Raw genomic sequence first — 25,189 nt, 5'->3', positions numbered from 1 at the left:
CCAAGGGTGAACTCAATTGCCAATAAAGGTTAAGCAGTTCCCATTTCACTAGTAGCATATACATTTTTTGTAGATCTTATTGTATGTACGACAAGTATAAAACTAATCATAAAGATTTGTAATCCATTACATCATATATTTATTATCAATTATAGTTTATTTAATCATTATACATTATCTTGTAGGGGCTGGCAAGGTTTGATAGCACAAGGATGTCAGAGATATGTTTCTATTATTGACCCAAAAAATGTTCAGGTATAGTATTTTCAACATGTTTAAATTTAATAAATCAGTGCAGGTTTACTAAATTTAAAAAAAATAATTTCAGATACATTTGTGATATATATCGTTGTTTTCAAGGGTACTAAAAACTTTGGTTGCAAATCCATCTGTTAAAGTTGGCTAGAGCCTGCAGATTTGGGGTGTTCTGTTGAATCCCTTTGATTTTAATGCTTTTCAATGTTTTATATTTTTGGCTTTCCAATCTTTTCCTCTCATGCACATACTAGAAATATAGATTCCACCACTAGAACAAGTGTGCTACAATATTTCTCTACCACTGTCTGCTATAGACAGTTAAATTTTAATATTTAAGGCGCCAGGCTTGCTGAACTTGTGTTATGCACATGAAATTTAATACCATACTTTACAGTAAGCACACTATAGAATTAGAGACAATGCATGTACTGATACATAGTGCAATCAAAACATATTGAAGATGATTATGATCATGATGATTGCATGCCTCAATATAAAATGAAAATTTTAATGTTTTGATCTTTAAATTTTACCTGAAAAGCAAATAAATAATCTCTGGAATAATAGAGATCTCATACTTCACTACAATTTCTAGACAGCCCTTAGTACTGATTGACATGAATTCTTGATGAATGCCAATCAAATTACAATTTTGTACATTAAACACAACTATGGGATGATATCAGCAAATTATAAACTATATATTAAATATAGACTTTTTTTTTAACTCTTGAATTCAATTTAGGGTCATAAATCTGACATATAAAAGTATTTCGTAAGATAAAAATTTGTTAAGAAAAAAGAAATTATTTGACATATGGTATATTTTACAGGTCATACAAGTATTGGTCAAGCATAAGGGAACAGTTGTCAAGGTAGGTCAGAATTAATCTTGGATGAAATATGAAAAATTCAAAAATACCAAACTCCAAGAAATACAAAAGGGAAAGTCCCTTTCATTATGGCAAAGATTCAAAAGATTCCAACACATAAAAAAAAAATTCAAATGAAAAATAATTTTAAAAAGTACCTCTATAAGCATGTACTTTGTATGTAGAAAATAATTTTGATTTGATTTTGCATCAAAAATTGTCAAATGTAATTTGCATAGTGTCCAGTATGTGCACCATTTTCAGAAAAAGATTGAGTGTTATTGATTATAATTATGTAAAAGTGAATTGGTCAAATAAGATTAAAGGATTGAAGCTCCTGTAAAAAAATATCACAACCAATATTGACTTTAGGGTGTATATTTGTATAGAAAGATGACTTTCACAATCATGCATTTTCTATAACATTTCTGATGTCAGGCATTGCTTTTATTATTACATCACACTATGAGTCAATTGTTCAATGACAGCATTCCGTGGATTGATATCTGATTAACTGGTGTAACTTATTAATAAAATGAACTAAAAATTTGTTTTTAGAATTTTCAACTACAGCTGATTTTTCTTGAATAGTCTTTTATCTCTGTATATAAAAAAGATTAGAGGGTATAATTGACAATGAGACAACTTTTCACAAAAGACCAAATGACACAGATTGATTGGTGTTTGCTTTACGCTGCATGAGTGCAAAAAGGCTATATCGCAACAAGAGCTTAGTGTATCTCTTCTCTTCATTATTGCATATGTGTCAAAATATTTCCATAAATTCATGTATTTATCTGATTTAGGTGAAATGGTCACATGAGAATTACCACCATGACCTTGGAAGTCCTTATACATTAAGACTAGCCTCTGGTGATTCTAATGGTTTGATTATAATATGGGATGTCAAACAAGGAGAACCAAAAACAGAATTCAGTGATGGCAACAAACCTATTCAGGGTAATATATGATACAAATAAGAAGATGTGATATAATTGCAAATTAGACCTCCGTCAGAGACCAAATGACAACTACAGGTCACAGTACAGCCTTCAACAATGAGTAAAACCCATATCACACAGTCAGCGAGCGATACAAAAATGATAAATGTAAAAACAAATCAAACAAAAAACCTAATATCTTGATTAATGTATAAAACAATGAATAAAAAACAAATATGATCAGATGATACATAGTAACTACCACTGAATTAAAGACATCTGACTTGGGACAGGCACATACAAAGTGTTGTGGGGTAAAACTAGTACATGTATTAATAATGTACTATTTCCATGAAATAACTTATGAACTGTTCAGCCTATTATTTACACAATTCAATATATATTGTTACTGATACCAAACATGTTGCTGTTATACATAAGGGTTATCATCCTTGATTGATTAAAAAATGGCACTTTATGTCATTTCTGTGCAATTACTTTCAAACCATTCAACCAATGCTTTTTTAAATTTTAATATTTCCTTACTGATGACAAAACTGAATTTCATTATACTCATTATGTACCTGCATTGTTATTAAGAATGTTAGCCTTTATAAATCGAAATTTGCTGTAAATTTGACAGCTTTTTTCCTTGTATGAGTAATCTTATTTTGAAAAACTTTGAATATTGCAGATTTACAATGGTTGTCAAACCAGGATGCCTCTTATGATTTGCTGGTAGCTCTGCATCCTCCCTACTCTATGATACTATGGAATGCAGATACAGGGACCAAGTTATGGAAAAAATCATACACAGAAACATTGTTATCATTCTCATTTGATCCATTTAACCATAGAAATGTTGCATGTAGGTACCAGAAACATTCTGAAAATTATAATATGATTGAGGATATTATTGAAAGTTTTATTTGTACAGCGAAAGATAAATTTTTAAATTGCCTTCAAGGTGGTTACACTATTTTTATGCCCCACCTACGATAGTAGAGGGGCATTATGTTTTCTGGTCTGTGGCTCTGTTCGTGTGTTCATTCGTTCGGTTAAAGTTTTTGGTCAAGGTAGTTTTTGATGAAGCTGAAGTCCAATCAACTTGAAACTTAGAACACTTGTTACCTATGATATGATCTTTCTAATTTTAAAGCCAAATTAGACTTTTGACCTCAATTTCACGGTCCACTGAACATAGAAAATGAAAGTGGGAGTTTCAGGTTAAAGTTTTTGGTCAAGGTAGTTTTTGATGAAGCTGAATTCCAATCAACTTGAAACTTAGTACACTTGTTGCTTATGATATGATCTTTCTAATTTTAAAGCCAAATTAGACATTTGACCCCAATTTCATGGTCCACTGAACATAGAAAACGAAAGTGCGAGTTTCAGGTTAAAGTTTTTGGTCAAGGTAGTTTTTGATGAAGCTGAAGTCCAATCAACTTGAAACTTAGAACACTTGTTGCCTATGATATGATCTTTCTAATTTTAAAGCCAAATTAGACATTTGACCCCAATTTCACGGTCCACTGAACATAGAAAACGAAAGTGCAAGTTTCAGGTTAAAGTTTTTTGTCAAGGTAGTTTTTGATGAAATTGAAGTTTAATCAACTTGAAACTTAGTACATATGTTCTCTATAGTATAATCTTTCTAATTTTAATGCCAAATTAGATTATTACCCAATTTCACGGTCCATGGAACATGGAAAAGAATAGTGCGAGTGGGGCATCTGTGTACTTTGGACACATTCTTGTTCAATGAGCCTTCCCTGGGTACTATGTAGATTCTTAAGCTGGGGTCACACATTCACAATTTTTACTGCCGTCCTTGACAGGACCATTCCCGATTAAAATTTGTCAAAAGTCTGATCAAGATCCTGTGAATCGTGGATGGAAATTTGATTTGTATCTTTCGCCAGGTAAAATTCGACCGAGTCTGTCACGACTGCGTCCCGATTCTACCGAATGTAATCTGACAGAGATCAGATAGTGACAAGACAGTGAACCTTCGCTGACGGAAGTTATCCGTTCGAAAACTGTCGGCATAATCGGAATGATCCGGTACTGTCGGAACGTAATCCTATCACGGTCCGCTCTATCGCATTGCAAACCGCTTTGTCTGGTCTCAGTCGTATTGTATTCTGTTATTGTCGGGACTTCTCCAGATCATTCCCGTTCCACAGGACACCGTCCCGAATACACAGAACATTGTTAGGAATTCGATCCGATACAGCAGAATCTGTCACGACATAGGCACGATTGTAATCCGACTAGAAAAAATCGGCTGAGTTTCCCCGAATGTTACGGGACGCACCTAACTGTCGGGGTGCTTTGCCGAACTATTCGGACCCTTCCCGACCAGTAGGAATCTGTTACGAACTAAAACGACTGCGTTTCAGACAATAATAGGACATTCCAGATAATTGAGGATACTAATCCGACTTTTTCACTTTTCGTGTCGTATCGCTGTCTGATCTCAAACGGGAGCAATAATCGGCAATGTGTGAACCCCGCATTATGGAACAGCCAGGATCATTAAAAAAGAATAAGGGTATTTCATTAGATAAAACTTTACATAGGGAAATGGGATATATATTTTTACACATTTTAATCTCTTGATTAGCTAGAATCTATATATAGCTACTGTAGTAAAATTTAACTTGATCAAACATGTTTTGAAGATACAAGAAAACTCAATCTCACTTTTAGATTTAAAATAAAAGTTTACTGCTTAATATATTCAAAGTAATTGATTCTTTTCCGCATTACTATATTTACTTCTTAATTTACTGTTTTATGATTTGATTTCAGTTTTAGGACAGGATAGTATCATTTTCATTGAAGACTTCTCTATTACAAAGACCCCTTCAGATAATGGAAAGAAATTTTACATCTGTAGTCCCTCTAGTCAAGGTAAGTTTTATTCATCCTGAAATCCACCATTTTTCTATAAAAATATATATGTACATGCATTTAATATATAGATATTGCCTCCTGGTATCCTGCTTACATATTGTGTCAGGGATACTCACATAATTACTGTTGACATCACAGATCATCATTTAGTCCTATTCATGGTCAGTTTGTAAGTAATGCTGGGTTTTTTATGCCCCACCTACGATAGTAGAGGGGCATTATGTTTTCTGGTCTGTGCCTCCGTTTGTCCGTCCACTTCAGGTTAAAGTTTTTGGTCAAGGTAGTTTTTGAAGAAGTTGAAGTCCAATCAACTTGAAACTTAGTACACTTGTTCCCCATGATATGATCTTTCTAATTTTAATGCCAAATTATAGTTTTGACCCCAATTTCATGGTCCACTGAACATAGAAAATGATAGTGCGAAGTTCAGGTTAAAGTTTTTGGTCAAGGTAGTTTTTGATGAAGTTAAAGTTACATCAACTTGAAACTTAGTACACATGTTCCCTATGATATGATCTTTCTAATTTTAATTCCAAATTAAAGTTTTGACCCCAATTTCACGGTCCACTGAACATAGAAAATGATAGTGCGAGTGGGGCATTCGTGTACTATGGACACATTCTTGTTTAATGACAAAGACAACAATATGTAGTCACCATTGTGAAGTTTAAGTCAAGATACAGTTTATATGTTTATGTTTAGTCCTATGTATAATTATGTGTATGTCTTAAGATGACTAAAACTGAACGATGTGTTTTGCAAACTATATATAAAAAAAGAAGATGTGGTATGATTGCCAATGAGACTAACTTTCCACAAGAGACCAAAAAAAAAGACATAGAAATTAACAACTATAAGTCACAGTACGGCCTTCAACAATGAGCAAAGCCCATACTGCATAGTCAGCTTTAATAGGCCCCGAAATGACAATGTAAAACAATTCAAACGAGAAAACTAACAGTCTCATTTATGTACAAAAAATGAACGATAAACAAATATTTTTAGCTTCCTCGCTGAAGGCAGAAAGTTCAAACGGTAGTTTAGAGAAAAAAGCCATGTCATCAAAGAATCTAGCCCAAAAAATGAGTTCAATCCTAGTTGGGGAACCATCAAAGAAGTAAGATTTTGTTCATATCCTACACTTCATATACAAAAAGTGTAGAAAAGAAGAAAAATAATCATAGCAAATAGTGTAAATATCTGTTGATTTTGATGTTCTTGGGATACATTTTCTAATTTGAAAGTTAACTTATCATTTGAAATTGATTCAGAAAAGAAAAAAAATAATGCAATATATTACTGGAATGTCCGCTAACAACTGAGCATTTCAAAGGTTCTTTTTTTATAAACATTTATAATTTAATATGTGGCTAAACTGGAATCAGTTAATGTTTTTTAATTGATAAAATTTTAGTGACTGTGAAGAACAATTGATTTGGCTTTCAAATATGTCTTCAGTTTCAAAATGGTACTGTCTTTTACAAATATTGTACCCATACCATACATGATGCATAACACAGTTTTATTCTATAACGGGTAACAGATATGATCAGTTATCTAAACAGCTTAAAGGAAACTTAATTACTCTTATAAAATCTTAAATATTTATTTCTCAGATCAACTGCTGACATAGAATCCATGGCTTTAAATGAATGTTTACAATTGCTCCATCATCAGTCATGTCGACACCATCTCATCTTACTGTACCCAAGGGAAATTCTTATCTTAGATCTAGAAATTAACCAGACTGTGGGCATTATACAAATGGAAAGATCAGGATCACCATATGTGCAGGTAAGTACACAATTGTCTTGGTAAAATAATTTGATCAACTTCACCTATATTTTATGCTGTGGCTGTACAAATGTTATTTCATCGATAACATTTTGTTTTAATCTTGCTTTAATTATTATAGTCCAAGTCTTTTTTCACTTTTACTGTTCCAAGTTTATGGTACATGGATGTTTGAAATTAATTGAATTTTTATGGAATGTTTTGAAGCACTAAAGGAACATTAAGTTGTAATTTTTTTCTTTGTTTTAAAGTTAATGTACTGGTTTGTTTGAAAAAATCAATTTAATTTGGTTTTCAGATGGCAAATATAGAAACGCTTTTTGAAATTAATTGAAAAGTATTTGGAGATAACAAATATTATTATTATAAAAAAAGAAGATGTGGTATGATTTCCAATGAGACAACTCTCCACAAGAGACCAAAATGACACTTAAATTAAACACTATAGGTCACTGTACGGCCTTCAACAATGAGAAAAGCCCATACCGCATAGTCAGCTATAAAAGGGCCCGAAATGACAATGCAAAACAATTCAAACAAGAAAACTAACGGCCATATTTATGTACAATAAACAATTATGTAACAATAACAAGCACAGTTGCTTGTCACATTGTAATCTATTACATGTAGATAGTATTTTAAAAGATATACCATTTGTATTTGTCAGGTATTATCCTTAAGACAGAGAGATGTTCTTATTTGTTTACATGAGAATGGAAGTCTCACAGCACGAGTTAGGAGGAAAACCAATGTCATCAATACACCTGCATCTGAGGGCACAGGAGCTTTTGGTATATATTTTATCAGAATACAGATAAAGTTGGGGTTCATTTTGCATTTTGGTTTGGATTTTATATATTTAAATTTTCTTGTATGTGTCATTGTATTTCATTCCACCTTGCAACATTAAAAATGAATTATTGCTATATGATAACTTGAGATAAATTTTGCACTGAGAAAGTTTTATAGAGAAATTCTTTTCTGGGAAGGGGAAATAACTCTGTTTTCCTTTGAAACCAACATATTTTGGAGGATCAATGTGCAATCTAAAATAATAAAAAAAAACATATATAGAACCAAAACATGTTAATATGAGATGTAGATTAACCCTGTGTTAAAAAACAGATTTATCCTGATTGTAACGTTCTAATATACAAATTTCTTACAGTAATATTCAAGTTTTTCCATACCAAGGCAACATCAATGATTTTTGCTTATATCATCATCATGTTAAATGTTCTTACTTTAGAAAACTGAGAATAACCGTTTTCGTTGGTGAAGCGTGAGATGGAAAATTATCAGCTATTACAATCGTAATAATCCATTAAGATTACTGTAATATATACAAGGGCATGATGTACAAGTAAGTTTCCAGGCTTATTTCATTTAATGATAATAAAGATTGTTATTTTCTGTTACAGATGATTCTCCTCCTCCGATGTCAATGGATATGATGTATGATGTTAGATGTCAGTCAGACTCTATGAGAGTGACTAGAAACAGTAAAGTTTGTTGTATAACATGTTGTCCTGTATCAGAGAAGACAATAACCTTGTCAGTTACAGATGGAAGAATGATTTTCTGGGAAATATTGTTAGCTCAGGTAAAAAAGATTTTAAAAACATTTCTAAGAAACCATTTACCCTGTGTTGGTTTGACTGTTGGATGGATCGAAGAATAAATAATCAGGGGTGAAACAATTTAAATGGCAATATGCATGATAAATCTGTCATTCTAAATAAAGTGTAACACACTTGTGGTATAATTCAGCTTCATTGAAAAGGGCAGAGAAAAAAAAATTGATGAACCTGTACAAGGCCTCAACAAATCAACACAAATTCACAAACAAAAACAGACATATAAGGGTTGTCATTTAGAAAAATCTCCATTCTTTATGAAAACTGTAAATTGACCTAGTCTACACAAGTTTTAAATAAGATAAAAGATAGAATATTTCAAAGTTTAAATGTTTACTACTCTAATTTTCCTAAAATATTTTTTTATTTTACAGAATCCATCAGTGATTTCCACACCAAAGGGTAACAATACAAAATTAGATTTTCCTGTAATTAGTGACATTCCAGCACCAAAGTCAGTATTGAGCAGTATGATTGGCCACCATAGCATTCCAATAGGTCATGGTCATCTAAAGTTTGTTATGACTGGTTTACTGTCTGGTGTAGCACCTGCAGTAACAGTCATTAGAATGTGTCCCCCTATGACCACAAAGAACTATCATATCTACAACCCACTCTTGGCTCTGGGTAAGTACAATTTTGAATTTTACAATTAATGTTCTGTTCAGATATATTAATATGGTAGTGGGGAGTAAGGTAGCCGTCTTGGATCATAAATAATGTCAACCGATAGAGTTAAATTGTTATAAAAACATTTCTGCTTACAGAACTATGTTATTTATGCTGCTCTATAAGATCAACATAACAGATTTTCATTAAACTTGCACAGACTCTTTACAGGACATAAAAGTGTTCATAAGCAATTCAAAATTTTAATCCGAGAGTATATTGGGGTTTCCTACACCTAAAAAGGGAATTTGCCGTTCTTACTTATACCATTTGGAGGTTGCAAAAAGTCTCACACTTTTTTGTACTGTTTTGTACATCTAAATTTTGTTTGCCTATTTTACAGGTAACAATAATGGTATTATTCAAATTCTAAATATATCATCTGGAGAAATAGAAAAGGAATACAGTGTACATACAACTACTGTCAGGTAAATAGCTGATAAAAAGTTGCTTCATTTCAAATTTGAACTACTGTGAATTCATTATTATTCGTTGGATACCAATTTTCGTGGATTTCGAGGGAACTGGTGAACAACGAAATTAAATGTTCAACGAATATCAAATTTCCCATAGGCTTATATGCATACTTAAGCAAAACAACGAAATCAAATATCCATGAACATGTAAGTTTTCCTCAATCCACGAAAATTGGAACCCACGAAAATAAATGAATTCACAGTAATCTGTTTTATTTTTTCTAGGCATATCCTAGTCTGCTTATTATCCTAGTCTGCTTATTAACCTAGAAATGTAACTTAAGGCTAGGCATTTTAAGGTATAAGAAATCAGGGAAGTTAGAAAAACCCTAAAAGCAAGAATATTTTATTTTGACCTAAAATGCATCAATAAAGTTGGTTACAAGTGAAACATAATCTTGTGAATTCAACTGAAAACCTCTACATAAAATAAAGTATCCAGGGTAATAAGTTGGTTTACAGTATACTGCATTATAAGATGATAAAATAGCATTATGTAGACAAACAAAAACACCGAGTATTTTTGCACAATTTAATGACATAAAATAAAAAACAAAAAAACTAGGTTCAGTAGTGTTACTGTTACTGTTACTGTGAGGTAATATCTAGACAATTTAATTATGAAATATAACCAGTGGAAGCTTCAAAAACCTTAAAATCAGGCAAACACCCAAACTATTGTATGAAATGAAATATAAGTATTTTTATTATTTGCATATTTCAGAGGTATAGAGTGGTGCAGTTTACAGAGCTTTATGTCATTTTCCTACCCAAATCCAGGACCAACAGGACAAGTGAAAAATGAAATTGTATTTGTTGATGTATCATCTGGTTAGTATGTAATGGTTCTTGTACATTTTTGCTGCACAAGGAGTTTTTTGTTTGGAGATTTGCTTCATTTTTTATAGTTTGTAAATGGATACGTATAGTTAATCGGTAAATTCTTTTAATGATTGACAATTTTCAACCATAAAATCTGGAGATTTATATCTTAAAATTATAGACAAATAAGTTGCATACTGGTGATTGATTGGTAATATACACATACATTTGTATTCATTAAAATGCTTTTAAGTGGTACTCTTTCAATGTTAGATGATAACTATTGCATATTTAGTTCAAACACAGATCAAGTTTTAAATCGGTGGCTTTCACTGTCTCCAGTCACATTGTATGTCCCTATACTGAGTTTGCCATTCTGCACTCTTACTTTACTTTGCCATAATGGAATGATATTTATATTGTTTTTTTTTTAGGTAAAATTACCCATGTCAGACCGAACAGAGACCATGAATCTCCTATAGAAATATTGAGAGTGTCTTATTCAAGGTAAATTTAATCTTTTTATATTAGAAGAAACTTAACTGGAAAACTTATACTTTTAAATTATTAAGTTTACCAATATCTAGATCCAATACTGTTTGCTAAGTTTTTCTTATCTTGTTTTTCTCGTACCTAAAGAGTTTTAAGTTTTGCAATTTCTTTGACCATTGTTGACCAAACCTGTTTACAAGGTTTTATTCTTGGGTACATGAATAAGGTAATATTATAGTCTCAGATTGTGATCTTCCTTCAATATAAAAAAAAAGATGAGGGGATATTTACGATGTTTTATCTTCATCACACTATTTGCATTTTATATTCATTACAAAGTAAACAAAAATATATATAGACCCTGTTGGAAAATTTCACAGCTTACTGTATTTAAAAAAATCTGCACTATTTATCATCAACCTCCTTGTTTTAGTTTATTTCTAACAGAAGATATTATTTTTAAAATTGCCCATTTGGTTTACCGGAATATAATTGTTTTAAACAGTGTATCATATTTATGTGAATCTTTTCCCAGTTTGTGTTGACAGCTCTTGATATGCCTACATGTATGTATTTAACAGGAACTATTTTGTGATTGGATTTAAAGACAAACCAACAGAACTATGGGATGTAAAGACATTAACAATGCTACGTGAGACAGGTAAAAGTCTGCCAATACCAACTGCAATAGAGTGGTCACCTTCATTTGGTGGTAAAACTTCTAAAAAGAAGCACAGTCATTTGTTAGCCCTAAGTCATACACCAGAGAGTGATGAGAATAGTTCAGCAGTCACTATGTCACAGAGTACAACTTCTACAATCGAATCAATGGAAAGGTATAGTATTTTGCTTAAGTACTGTAAATTCAGTAATTATTGCATGCATTTATTATTGCATGCATTTATTATTGCGATTTTGTAATTTTAGACTAAAATGCCATTTGAATTATTAAGATATTGAGAAAAAAATCCTGTTTAATTCATATAAAAAATTTCAAAATGCGAGTTTAGATTATTGCGATTATAACCTTGTTGCATTTTTATGCCCCACCTACGATAGTAGAGGGGCATTATGTTTTCTGGTCTGTGCGCCCGTTCGTCCGTTCGTTCGTCCGTATGTCCCGCTTCAGGTTAAAGTTTTTGGTCAAGGTAGTTTTTGATGAAGTTGAAGTCCAATCGACTTCAAACTTAGTATACATGTTCCCTATGATATGATCTTTTTAATTTTAATGCCAAATTAGAGGGTTTACCCCAATTTCACGGTCCACTGAACATGGAAAATGATAGTGCGAGTGTGGCATTCGTGTACTGGGGACACATTCTTTTTTGAAATAATAAAAACATTGCAATAATTTCTGAATTTACAGTACCCATAATGTCATTATGATTGTAATATAGTATATTGTGGATTCATTATTATTTGTGGTATACCAGTATTTGTTGGATTTCATGAGTGTCCATGAACCAAGAATTCAACGAAGTACATATTTTGTATAGTCTTATATGCAAATACTAAGTTAAAGGTTTTCACAAAAAATATCTGTCCGCGAAGAGCTCAAGACTATTCCTATCTAAACTAGTATCAATAGAAGTAGTTTTGGTATAATTATTATTATACCCCCGCTTTAAAAAAGGGGGGGTATACTGTTTTACCTCTGTCTGTCCGTCAGTCCGTCCATCAGTCCGTCAGTCCGTCCGTCAGTCAGTCCGTCCCATGAAACTTTCGTCACATTTTTCTCAGGAACTACACATCACCCTTTCTGTAATTTGGTATCAACATTTATATATGTCAGCCATACCGTGTGATGCGTTTTCAGATTCATCACTTGACAACTTCCTGTTTACCGAACACTTGTCTGATTTTACACATGATAGCCAAGTTGAAAATTTTCGTCACATTTTTCTCAGGAACTACAATACAAGGATTTCTGAAATTTGGTTTCAGGATTTATATAAGTCAGCTATACCGTGTGATGCGTTTTCAGATTCATCACTCGACAACTTCCTGTTTACCGAACACTTGTATGATTTTACACATGATAGCCAAGTTGAAAATTTTCGTCACATTTTTCTCAGGAACTACAATACAAGGATTTCTGAAATTTGGTTTCAGGATTTATATAAGTCAGCTATACCGTGTGATGCGTTTTCGGATTCATCACTCGACAACTTCCTGTTTACCGAACACTTGTATGATTTTACACATGATAGCCAAGTTGAAAATTTTCGTCACATTTTTCTCAGGAACTACAATACAAGGATTTCTGAAATTTGGTTTCAGGATTTATATAAGTCAGCTATACCGTGTGATGCGTTTTCGGATTCATCACTCGACAACTTCCTGTTTACCGAACACTTGTATGACTTTACACATGATAGCCAAGTTGAAAATTTTCGTCACATTTTTCTCAGGAACTACAATACAAGGATTTCTGAAATTTGGTTTCAGGATTTATATAAGTCAGCTATACCGTGTGATCTTGCATATTTTTACACTATTAATATTATCCACTTGCGGCGGGGGTATCATCAGTGAGCAGTAGCTCGCAGTTTCACTTGTTTATTCATATTCCATCTTTTTTATGCCACACTTATTATGCCCCATTTAAGGGCATAATGTTTTCTGGTCTGTGCATCTGTTCATCTGTTTGTCCGTCTGTCCATCTGTCTATCCCGCTTCAGGTTAAAGTTTTAAGTCAAGGTAGTTTTTGATGAAGTTGAAGTCGAATCAACTCAAAACTTTGTGCAAATGTTCCCTATGATATGATCTTTCAAATTTTAATGCCAAATTAGAGTTTTTACCTGCATTTCACAGTCCAATGAACATAGAAAATAGTGTGAGTGGCTGTCTTGTTTATGTGTAAGACAGTTTTTGTATATTTTTCAGGCAGTAACACAAATATTTTTTTTTATCTCCTATTCAAAATACTAGGAATAATTGCAGTTTATTCCTTTTCTAATTTCAGCAAATCCCCTACACAGAGAGAACATTTAGTTTACTCAGATATGGACGGAAGTCTGTAACACAAATATTTTTTTTTATCTCCTATTCAAAATACTAGGAATAATTGCAGTTTATTCCTTTTCTAATTTCAGCAAATCCCCTACACAGAGAGAACATTTAGTTTACTCAGATATGGACGGAAGTCTGTACCATTTCATTATAGAAAACAACACATTTGTAGATGCTTCTAAAATACCACCAGAGGTGAGGGAAATTTATTATTTCTTAATCTTATCTGAACGCAACTTTATACTAACATTCAGTGTCTTTCAGCAGAAACAAATACCATTAATTCCTTCTATGTTAAATTTTGTATATGCCCCACTTATTATGTGCCATACTTAGGGCTAGTGGCGTCCTTGTTCTTAGCTTTTCATGTTTTCAACTTAAAAAAAAAAGATATGTTAAAAGACTGCCACACTTAAGTGTCTGCTGTCACCATTGTTGTGGCATGAAGAAAAAGAAGACTGTCAGATGAAGAAACAAAGAAGGAGAACATTTTTTTGCAGATTGCAGTATTCATCATTTTAAGTGAAGAAACATTGCATATCATTTTATAGGGTAGAAGAAACAATTTTTATTGTCTCGCCTTGTTGGAGTCAAAAAGTGAGATCTAGGTATGCAGTTTAAGGTGGTAACCACTAATGGGGAACCACTAGTGGTAGGCCAATGATATTTGGTATGCAGTTGTATTAGCATTGCCGCGTCTCATTGCCATGCATAATATATGACTCAACCCCCTCAGTCATGGTCTATTGACTTTGAAATTTTGGCTTAGTTTACATGTAATAGTTTTCAATTATATCAGTTTTAGATGAACTGTTTATTGTAAGTGATATTTGGTATGCAAATGTATTGGCATTTTCAAGTCTCATTTCTATGGAAATTATATGGCCCCACCTCTTCATCATGGTTCATTGACTTTGAAACTTTTACATAGTTTAAATACAAGTTAATGTTTGTGTTAAGGTTTGTTTAAAGGGAACAACTTATGATAAGTCAATGGTATTAGTTATGAAATGTATTAGCATTGGCATACCTCATTTCCTTGGAGATTGATTAGTCATAGCCTACCATAGTCTAAAATCAGTCATCTTGTTGGTTCATTTGGTATTTGTGTTTGAACTTATCACACGGGGAAACTATGCATTGACGTCACTACGTTACTACCAGCGTATAAAATTAGTGCAGAATACATTTTTATGGCCCATTTATGGGTATTATGTTTTCTGGTCTGTGCGTCCGTCTGTTCGTCCGTTCGTCCTTTTGTCCCTTCCTTCGTCCGTTCGTGATTCCGTCCTTCTGTCCCGCTTCAGGTTAAAGTTTTTGGTTGAGGTAGTTTTTGATGAAGTTGAAGTCCAATCTAATTGAAACTTAGTACACCTGTTCCCTATGATATGATCTTTCTTATTTTAATGCCAAATAAGAGATTTTTTCACATTTTCACGGTCCATTGACCATAGAAAATGATAGTGCGGATGGGGCATTCGTGTACTTAGGCTACATTCTTGTTTCTACTCTTTTGAATAAAAAAAACATTTCTAAAGATATGTTTTCATTGTTATTCTAAATTATTGCTCAAAAATGCCAATTTTTAATGGCTTATTCAAACCTGACTTCTGAATGCCTAAAAACATTTCAGAACTTCACAAAATTCCACTTCTGGCCTCCATTGCTTTGTGTACATACCATTCAGCGTCATCAATCTTGTGGCAGACAAAACAGGTCAAGCAAAACGTATTTTTATGAATTTGAAAATAACAAGCATCTTACGTCTTACACGATTTTCCCGCGAAAAAAGCCCATCCAAAATGAAAGAAAAACTATATGAAAAAATTATGTTTATGCCATAATTTTGTTCAGGAATATAGAGTAGGTTAATAAAAAACAATTTACATTTATTTTTCATAGAAAAAAAATTGATTCATTATTAAAAAAATCAATAGTCTGACCATCATTACTGTAGGTAAATATTCATACAAAATTCCATTGATGTCCAATGTCATGGCCAAAAATGAGGTTTCCTGTTAAATAAAACCCCAAATTATTGCAAACTATTTTAAAGCAATATCACACAAACAAATTATATAATTGCCTTAGACTGAAAAAAAATCACCTAATTGAAAATAGAGCCATTTGATTGGGTAGATTCAATACATCACATGATTTTGACGCCATTGGAATTTGAATGTTAACAAACAAGGTCAGCAGGTTCAGTATGTAACAGTATCGTACATTGAGTGACTGAGAAACAATTATGAGTAACCAAGCCTGACAATACATGGTAATAAAAAATCAGAGCTAAGTCTACAGAAGAAAATAGGAAAAAAATGTCCATAGGTGAACGACTTACCAACATAGCTGGATATACCTTCAGTCATGGTTTGTTGAATTTGAATATTTGCATAACTTACATGTTAAAGTTGCATTGCTATTTTAATTTCAACATTTGCCTTATCATATCTCTGTGTTAACAGTTTATTGAATGTACTGTGGATTCATTTATTTTCGTGGGTACCGAATACAAATACTTTATTTTCATGGATTGAACAAAACTTACATTTTCGTGGACATATAATTTTGTTGTTCTGCCAAAGTCTGCATACAAGCCAATGAAAAATTTGCTATTCATTGAACATTTAAATTCACCTGTACCAACGAAATCCATGAAAATTGGTATCCAACGAAAAATAATGAATTCACAGTATAGCTTGAAAACTTCATAATCATACCTGTCAACTTTTCAAAATGCCCATGGGGGTTTTGCGTGCAAGATGCTTCTCATAGTCCTACAAAACCTTTAAGGGGGCCTTCAAATATATTTTAATGTTGTTTTTTGGCTTCTTTATACTTTTAAAAGCCTATAGCCATTGTAAAATTAATTGTTTTGTTTAAATTGTGGACACAATTGCTCTTTTAATTTTTCCATTTGGGAGCCTCCATGGGGGAAATCCCCCGCAAATAGTGACAGTTGGCAGGCATGCATAATGGTCATAGCTTGTTAACTTTGACATTCAAACCATAATGATATGAATGGAGCAGAATATGCTTACTTTTTTTGTGTACCTGACTTTGAGGTTGATGGGGTTTGAGTTGATCAGTCTTTTTTTGTGTAATGTGTATTGGACAATTGTGTGTCTTTTATTTGGTTGATATTGTTTTCTTACCATGCATTTACAGTGCCTGTTTGCCCTTTTTACAAACATATAATTTTTTTCTTTTTCTTACATCATTGTACATGTTAAAACAATACAATAATTCATTATTGGGTATTAAATAAAAACTCAACTATAATTCATAGTAAAGAATTGTATTTTGATCATAATACATTTATATATAAAAAATATAATACAGACCATAAATTGGACACTTAAATATTTTGCTTCCTCCACCAATAAAATCTGATTGCCATGAAATAGTACAATAGTGTTGAAAGCAGTGTTTAACACCAATTCATTTATCAATTAAAAATTAAATCAAGGAATTAATTGAATCAGAATAATTTTGAATTCTGGAAAATTGATGAGAAATGTATAATGAGACATGCGTGCCTGGCCAAGGTTTATTTAACTTTAACTGGTATTTCTGTATGATCTATCTAACCAACCTTAGCCATGCATGGTTAACCCTATTTAGTTGGGTGAGTTTTCATCAAACAGTTCTGATCAATTTTCCAGAATTCAAAATTATTCCAGAGATTCAAATAATTTCTTGATTTAAAAATATGATAATTTATTAACTCCTGCTCATCTTTTTTTACTCTCACAAGTTTCTGTTTCAACTGCAATCTTAAGTGCACCAGATCAAAGTTATCAACAGTATTTAATAATAATCCCGGAAATCACTAGCATGTGATTTAAAGCATCTATAGGGCAGGGATCTCCATGGATGAAAATTGAACGATGGAGGAACTTTCACCATCACAAACCGTGTCTACGCCGTATAGTGTAGCGCGATCGAAAGTATTTCATCCCTCCATATAAGGAATGGTGAACATGCTAATTCATTGCTTATTTAAATTATATTTATTTGAATTTTCATTTTAAAATATTTTCAATAATTGCCGTTTGTAACCGTTCAACTGCCAAGCCTTCATGGTCCCCCCTATAGTAAAGAATGACCAAAAGCTGTCATGAAGGTCCCCATGTAGTTTTCTTGCTATTTTTTGTAATTGTAATGGGGATTAAAAATCATGTGTAGCCTATTTTTCACGGACACTGTCAAATTCAGAAGTCATGAACCCATTAGTCATTACTTGTATGGCTCCTTTGCAGCAACAACAAAACGGTTTGTACGGGTTATGTAAAAGCTTTTAAAAAGAGATTTGTAAAGCAAACGTTGACAAATGAAAAGGTTTTTAATGACTTTATCTAGCAAACTGATGCTATGCAACATGCATCTTTCGAGTCTGAATATAAACCAGAAACGCGGATGTATCAATTTGATTGTAAATTACGAAATGAATTCGGAATCACGATACGATATTTCTTTTCACTCTTTAACTTTTAAAGTAATTCTATAGTACCCTTACAGCAGTACTCGAGTTATTTGCGATGACATAATAATTACTGTTTTACGTCTTATTTTGTACTTCTTAAAAAGGGGGATGCTGATTGCGTGAGTCAAAATAAAAGCATGTGTTTGACTTGTTAAACTGTTTTCTTTGTGGATTATTAATTTATTTATTTAATCTAAATTATCATAAGCATTTGCGGAAACTTAGTTGAATAATTCAACAAATCAATCGTCGATCTTCAGATAGTATTCTTCTGTCTGATTTGTTGATCTACCTGTGCAAGCTCAGGTACAATTGATTAGCGACCTTAATCCGGATATCCCTCAGGCATTAGAATTAACTGTATTGGATTATGATATAAAAAGCCTAGGGTTATGCAATTACATGCATTTGATTATAATTGCTAAAAAAAATGGTAACAGTTTGAACAATGGCGGAAGACAATTTAACGATGGCGCGGGTCATTTGACGGTGGCGCAAGACATTTGAACAATGGCGGGGCGCCATCGTTAAACAGGCCATGGAGATCCCTGTATAGGGTATGCTCAGCAATCTCTGTACCTGTTCTTTCTAATGAATCATACATATGATAAATGAGTTCAATAAGTATATTTTTAGAACTCTTGAAAATAACACAATCACAAAACTTTTCATTTGCAGTGGTGGATCCAGAAATTTTCATAAGTGGGGGCCCACTGACTGCCTAAGAGGGGCCCGCTCCAGTCATGCTTCAGTGATTCTCTATATAATCAACCATTTTTTTTCCAGAAAAGTTTTAAAAAATTACCTAATTAGTTTTTTGTTTTTTTTTAATCAATTAAAAGATATATTAATGATGTGAAGCTTGGCTTTCTTGGCTTGACTGTCTGAACGGCAACCAATCCATAGTTTTCCACTGGGGTCAATGTCAAGTGACATTGGAAAGAAAATACCACAGTCTTTCACTAACATACATTGTAATAGATCACCGCTCCAGTCATGCTTCAGTGATTCTCTATATAATCAACCATTTTTTTTCCAGAAAAGTTTTAAAAAATTCCCTAATTAGTTTTTTGTTTTTTTTTAATCAATTAAAAGATATATTAATGATGTGAAGCTTGGCTTTCTTGGCTTGACTGTCTGAACGGCAACCAATCCATAGTTTTCCACTGGGGTCAATGTCAAGTGACATTGGAAAGAAAATACCACAGTCTTTCACTAACATACATTGTAATAGATCACCTTCCTCAGAAAGGGCATGTAAAACATGATTAAAATGGTCAGCAACTATTATTTGACCTGTGTTTGTTGTCACAATGTCTGTAGGGTCAAATAGTTCATAACCTAAATTGAATCTAGGATGTCCTTTATAAATCCATCTGACCTGTCCCTCCCTATTCAGGGTTATTAATTTCCCATCATACATAGACGTTCTGTCTATTACTAGTATTTCATTGTTTATATTTGTTGTGATTCTGTAAGGAGTTGTAAATAGCTTATTCGCTTTATACTCATAACATTGTTTTTGTTTCTTATCCATCCCAAATATCATTAATTTTGTATTGCTTTCATTTCCAAATTTTAACAAACTCTCGATAGGGCAGTAATCCTTTAATCCAAGTATAATCTCATTGTTTTTAGTCACATGAACACAGCAAATGAATGTTTGATGTGGTGTTACTGACAGAAACGGTTTGGTTCCTTCTTTTGTTAACAGACATAAAGCATTATAATTGACTAGATTTACAAGAATTTCTTTATTTGGTGTCACTGACATGTCTCTTACCATGATTGGTAATTCCCTGCAGGTAATAATATTTTCAGTTATGTGCACTTCATGCAAATTTTCAGACTGAAAGTCTGTGATCAATGCTTTCTTATTATTGAGAGTAATAAGTTTTTGGATAGAAATTAAATTTGTTTCATAACTTCTGAGTAATTTCATTTTTATATTTGATTGCGTTTTTCTTTCTTCGACCTGAATTCCAATTGACCTTGCAGTTTCTATTGTCTTTTTTGGAATAAATTTTTCAATTCGTTTTAAATATGCGTTAAAGGGAAAGTCCTGTAGACTACTGATACTTTCTAAGAGTACGATAGACATTTCCTCTTCATTATTGTTTCCCTTGGCTGCTTGCAGTTTGCTTTGCAACGATTCTAGAGTATGTTTAAAAGTATATATCTTATATTTATGATAAGTGAAGTATGTCTGAAACTTTCTCTGTTCTCCTTTCATGTTCTCACGTAACTTGGTGTGATTGGTGGTGTTATTATCTAAACTATTTTCTCTTTGTTCGACTTCCTCCAACATATTTTTGAATTTTAAGTTATTTTCAAATGTCTGCTTGAATATTTGGGTAAGAAGAAGGCTAGTGAATGCCGAGTCTTTAGATAGTCGTCCTTGTAAAATTAAAGTTTGATGTGCAAGGCTTAGAAGCTGGTATTCTCTATGGCCTGAAATACATTCTGAACACACAGGCTTTTTTAAACAGATATAACTGTTGTTGTTCAATAAAATTTTGTGAATTTCACAAGCACACCTTTTGGTAGGAGAAACAGATGTAATTATATTGTTAATGCTATGAAATAATTGTTGATGAATTGTGTTGCATTTAAAACACAAATATATCTGACACTTCGTACATTTATTTAAAGCTTTTATATCTGTTAGACATAAACCACAGTTACTAAAAACTAGCGCTGGATTCACAGACTCTGTTCTCAGTTTCACAGGGTTAGATGTATTGGATCCAATTTCTGTGATGTTATGATTTGGAGATGACTGATAATGAATTATCCTACATAAATTGCAGGAATATACTTGACATTGTTCACACATATAATCAACATCTATCTCCATCTCACAAAATCTACATTTCCTCAGTACTTGTACTTGTGCTTGATGTAGAGCTGATTTTGATTGACGCTCAGACTCTGGCCTCAGTTGCATAGGTTGAGGTGAATAAGATCCAATTTCTGTAATGTAATGAGTTGGAAATGCTTGCAGATGAATTATGCCACATTTATTACATGTATACACCTGACACTGGTTACATTTATAAATTAGATCTTTGTCCGTGTTACAAAATTCACATTTCCCGAGTATTTGTACTTGTGCTCGACGTAGCACAGATTTTGAAGGACTAGATCCCATGTTACAAAGAAAAAAATGCTTAATTCATCCTAAAATAAAATTTTGACTTGTTTGGAAGTGTAAATCCAGTTATATAAGAAAAATTGGCAACATCAAAATACAAATATTCTACTTGTATATATATGCTTAGTTTGAACAAGTTCAAATGAACTTTATTGTAATAAGTATCAAAATTTGTCTCTTTTGTCTCTTGTGAAGATAAAATCAAACACTTGAAAGATAGCCAGCTTGAATTATACAGGCATACATATTTGTCTTTTTGTAACAAAATGACTTCATGGTTGTTTTTGTTCAAAATCAATGTTAATCAAATTTTAAATTTTTATTTAAAATGTATTTATCCTTTACTTATTGTATCACTTCAATTTTCTATAAAGTCTTTTAATGCTGCTGTTGTTGAAAGCACAATGGTCTTAATTTTTGGTCTATTTTACAATCTTAAAGATTTTTTTTACTATTATCTTTGGAAATAAATACAGATTGGGAAGGATTTGTATGATTTTCATCTTGTTTATTTAAAAAAAAAAGAACTTGAATGGGCTAAAACAGAGTTTAATTAATTCTGATTTACGGCAACTACTTTTAATCATTATTTAATGCTGTGTTTACCTCTCTGAAAGAAAGGCAAAGATTACAGTTTCATATTGTCAAAATGCAATGATTTTATGCATTTTTCTAACCTAATCAGTGTAATCTTTGTGGTTGTTGTCCTTAGACAATAACTTTAGTATAAGTGTAAGTATATGGATCTCTATGAAATTGTACCACATAGTACCATACCACATGAAGGTTGGGATAATTAGGACCCTCAGCTACCTAATGGTGGACACCCTATAGTGATCAGTCTGTCTGTCTGTCCATCCGTCCGTCTAACAAATTGTGTCTGCTCTATATCTAGAGAACAGTTATGATTTCAAATTTCATACTTGACATGTATATTAACCAACACCAGAGGGGGTGTCAAAATGTATGTACAACTTCCTAGGTCAAAAGTCAAGGTAAAAAACTTGGTTTCAGTCGACAACCCCATGTCCTATGGTAAAGATACAAATTTTTTACCACACATTATTCAGAGCAGGGCTCAATGATATCTAGTTGTCCTAACTGTAAAGGAATTGGGACCAAAACAAGCAATTTTCTTGTTTCAGGACAATAACTTGTATGGATCTCTATAGGACTGAACCTCAAGATTCCACATCAAAAAAGAAAGGTTGGGATTGATTTTTGGGGTATTGGACCATAACATATAGGAATAAGGGGCCAAAAAGGGCTACAAAACAAGGATTTTCTGGTTTCTGGACAATAAGTATATGTCTATAGATAAAAAAAAATTATCACAAGGCTATTCATAATGCCAAGTCTTTAAAAAGTTTCCCTGATACATGTAAATCTTAAGTTTGATGTTCATGGTTTAACAGCTGGTAATCTTTATGGAATGAAATACACTCTATACAAACAAGCTTCATTAAACAGTTAATCCATTTCTTTCATGAATTTTAGTTGCTGCTTTCTTTCAGTTGTATCATATCATCTATTGTTTTGATACTATGAGATGACTGTATATGAACTATGCAGCATTTTAAACACATATGTATCTGACACTTAATACATCTATTAGGCGCTATTATTTCTGTGTGACATAATCCACAGATACTGTGATCTTGTTCTTGGTGAACAGATTATGATGTCTGCCGCACATGTACTTGTGCTTGACATAGCACAGATGTTGCATGTTGCTCAGATTCTGACATAAGTTGCATAGTTGCTCGGCGAATAAGATGCAGTTTCTGTGATAACATGATTCAGAGATGATTCTTGATGAAGTATGGCACATTTTCTACATGCATACACCTGACACTGGTCACAATTATAATAAATATCCTTGTCAACCTTACAAAATTCACATTTCCTGAGTACAACTTGTACTTGAGCTTGACGAAACACAGATTTTGTGGGATTAGATCCCATGTCTCAAAGCAAGCTAATTTTAAGTAACCTCAACTTGAATTTATAATGGTAATAGAATCCACTGTATCAAAAAAGGAACAAACAGTAGCTACACACAAAGATGCAGTGCATGTTATTTTGTTTTTTGAGTGTGTTCAAATAAAATTCATTGTACTCAATTCACAAATAGTGCCTGTTTTTAAGAAGAACAAATGAGATGTGATTATTTAATGTTATATAATTTGTCTTTTGCAACTGTTAAAATAATTTGATAAGTCTTTTATATTTAAATCATGCCTTTATATCCATGCTTAAAATATGATTTATTATTCTGTTATCAATGCTACTTATATACTACATGAAATACCTTTTAAAATGACTTTAAAATTCAATGGTCATTATAATACATTCCCCAGTGCTGTTGTTATCAGCTTTTTCAAGAGACTTGAGGTTTCTCTTTTTGATTTAGTTGGCAATCTTTCAAGAATATTTTATACAGCTATCTTACGAAATAAAATATTGGTTGATATTTATTTTTTTTTAATTTGGTCTCCGTTGTTTTTGAAAAAAAGGACATGGAGGGACAAAAACAGTATTTTATTATTTTGTTATTCAGTTTTTAATGCAGAATTTATGTTTTGTCTTCAATAGTAAGGTGCATTATGTTTTTTGGTCTGTGCATCCATCAGTCTGTCCTGTATCAGGTTGTCATATTGGTTTAGCATGTTCAGGGTAGATTTCAATTAATTTTAGTAATTATAGTGGGGGTATTCTGTTTTTCCCCTGTCTGTCTGTTAGTCCATCCATCCATCCCATGAATATTTTTAGTCGCATCTTTCTTAACATGCTTAGGAACTATAATACAAGGATTTCTGGAATTTGGTTTCTGGGTTTATATAAGACAGCTATACAGTGTGATGCGTATTAGATACATCACTCAACAACTTCCTGTTTACCAAACACTTGTATCATTTTACACATGATACCTAAGTTGTAAATTTTCGTCACAGAAAATGTAATTTTATTTTATTTCTTCCTCTCTATTTATTTTTAGACAAATATTGGCACAATAAAATGTATTGCATGGAAGGGAGATAATATAGTATTTGGTGACCAAGATGGACAAGTATCAGTGTGGGACTTGAAGCTGAAAACACAAAGGTAACTTTGATTTCACAAAACTCCCCAAAACATGAAAATTTATACAAATCATGGGACATGTCTAAAAATTTGAGAGTTTCTTAACTTACATTTTATTTAAAAAAAATGATATTTGTATATTGTTTATCAATCATGTCAATATGAAGTAGATATTAATTTTCTATACATGACTTATAAAACTTGTCCACAAATAACTTTTATACATAGGTTGTCCTTTAATGTCTTGAATTAATGGGTTGGTACATTAAATATGAATATGTTCTTGTGCATTATAAGTTTAAGTAGTTTGTGTGTTGATCTTTTGATATTTCTTCTGAGTGCCTAAAAGGCGAGAAAAGGTATATGTTTTCATTTTCAGAACCATTCATACCAGAAGAGGATGGATAAAAAGAATAAGATTTGCACCAGGCAGAGGAAACACAAAATTTGGCGTCCTATACTTGGATGGCATGGATATATTTGAATTAAAGGAAGGAAAAGTAAGTACAGAGATTTTGTTGTCACTACAAGCAATATGTTGTTACAAATAGGGCTATTTCAGAAAAAAAT

General features: G+C 32.4%; 1 protein-coding gene across 1 annotated transcript in view; it reads left to right on the top strand.

The window, feature by feature from the left end:
- Positions 1–25,189, top strand: part of LOC143072145 (WD repeat-containing protein 11-like) — a 52,632-nt gene that overhangs the window by 6,330 nt on the left and 21,113 nt on the right. Inside the window, exons 2-18 of the mRNA XM_076246959.1 lie at positions 186–255; positions 1,092–1,133; positions 1,937–2,090; positions 2,766–2,939; positions 4,886–4,987; positions 5,996–6,107; positions 6,607–6,784; positions 7,452–7,575; positions 8,206–8,387; positions 8,796–9,048; positions 9,434–9,518; positions 10,291–10,397; positions 10,823–10,895; positions 11,462–11,716; positions 13,976–14,087; positions 24,534–24,640; positions 24,999–25,119. Coding sequence (XP_076103074.1) covers positions 186–255; positions 1,092–1,133; positions 1,937–2,090; positions 2,766–2,939; positions 4,886–4,987; positions 5,996–6,107; positions 6,607–6,784; positions 7,452–7,575; positions 8,206–8,387; positions 8,796–9,048; positions 9,434–9,518; positions 10,291–10,397; positions 10,823–10,895; positions 11,462–11,716; positions 13,976–14,087; positions 24,534–24,640; positions 24,999–25,119 — 2,251 coding nt within the window. The remainder of the gene's footprint in view (positions 1–185; positions 256–1,091; positions 1,134–1,936; positions 2,091–2,765; positions 2,940–4,885; positions 4,988–5,995; positions 6,108–6,606; positions 6,785–7,451; positions 7,576–8,205; positions 8,388–8,795; positions 9,049–9,433; positions 9,519–10,290; positions 10,398–10,822; positions 10,896–11,461; positions 11,717–13,975; positions 14,088–24,533; positions 24,641–24,998; positions 25,120–25,189) is intronic.

Source organism: Mytilus galloprovincialis, chromosome 4, assembly GCF_965363235.1.
Source record: "Mytilus galloprovincialis chromosome 4, xbMytGall1.hap1.1, whole genome shotgun sequence".
In the NCBI taxonomy this organism is placed as follows: domain Eukaryota; kingdom Metazoa; phylum Mollusca; class Bivalvia; order Mytilida; family Mytilidae; genus Mytilus; species Mytilus galloprovincialis.
The sequence above is the reverse complement of the archived record's forward strand: the minus strand, read 5'-3'. Positions and strand labels throughout refer to the sequence as shown.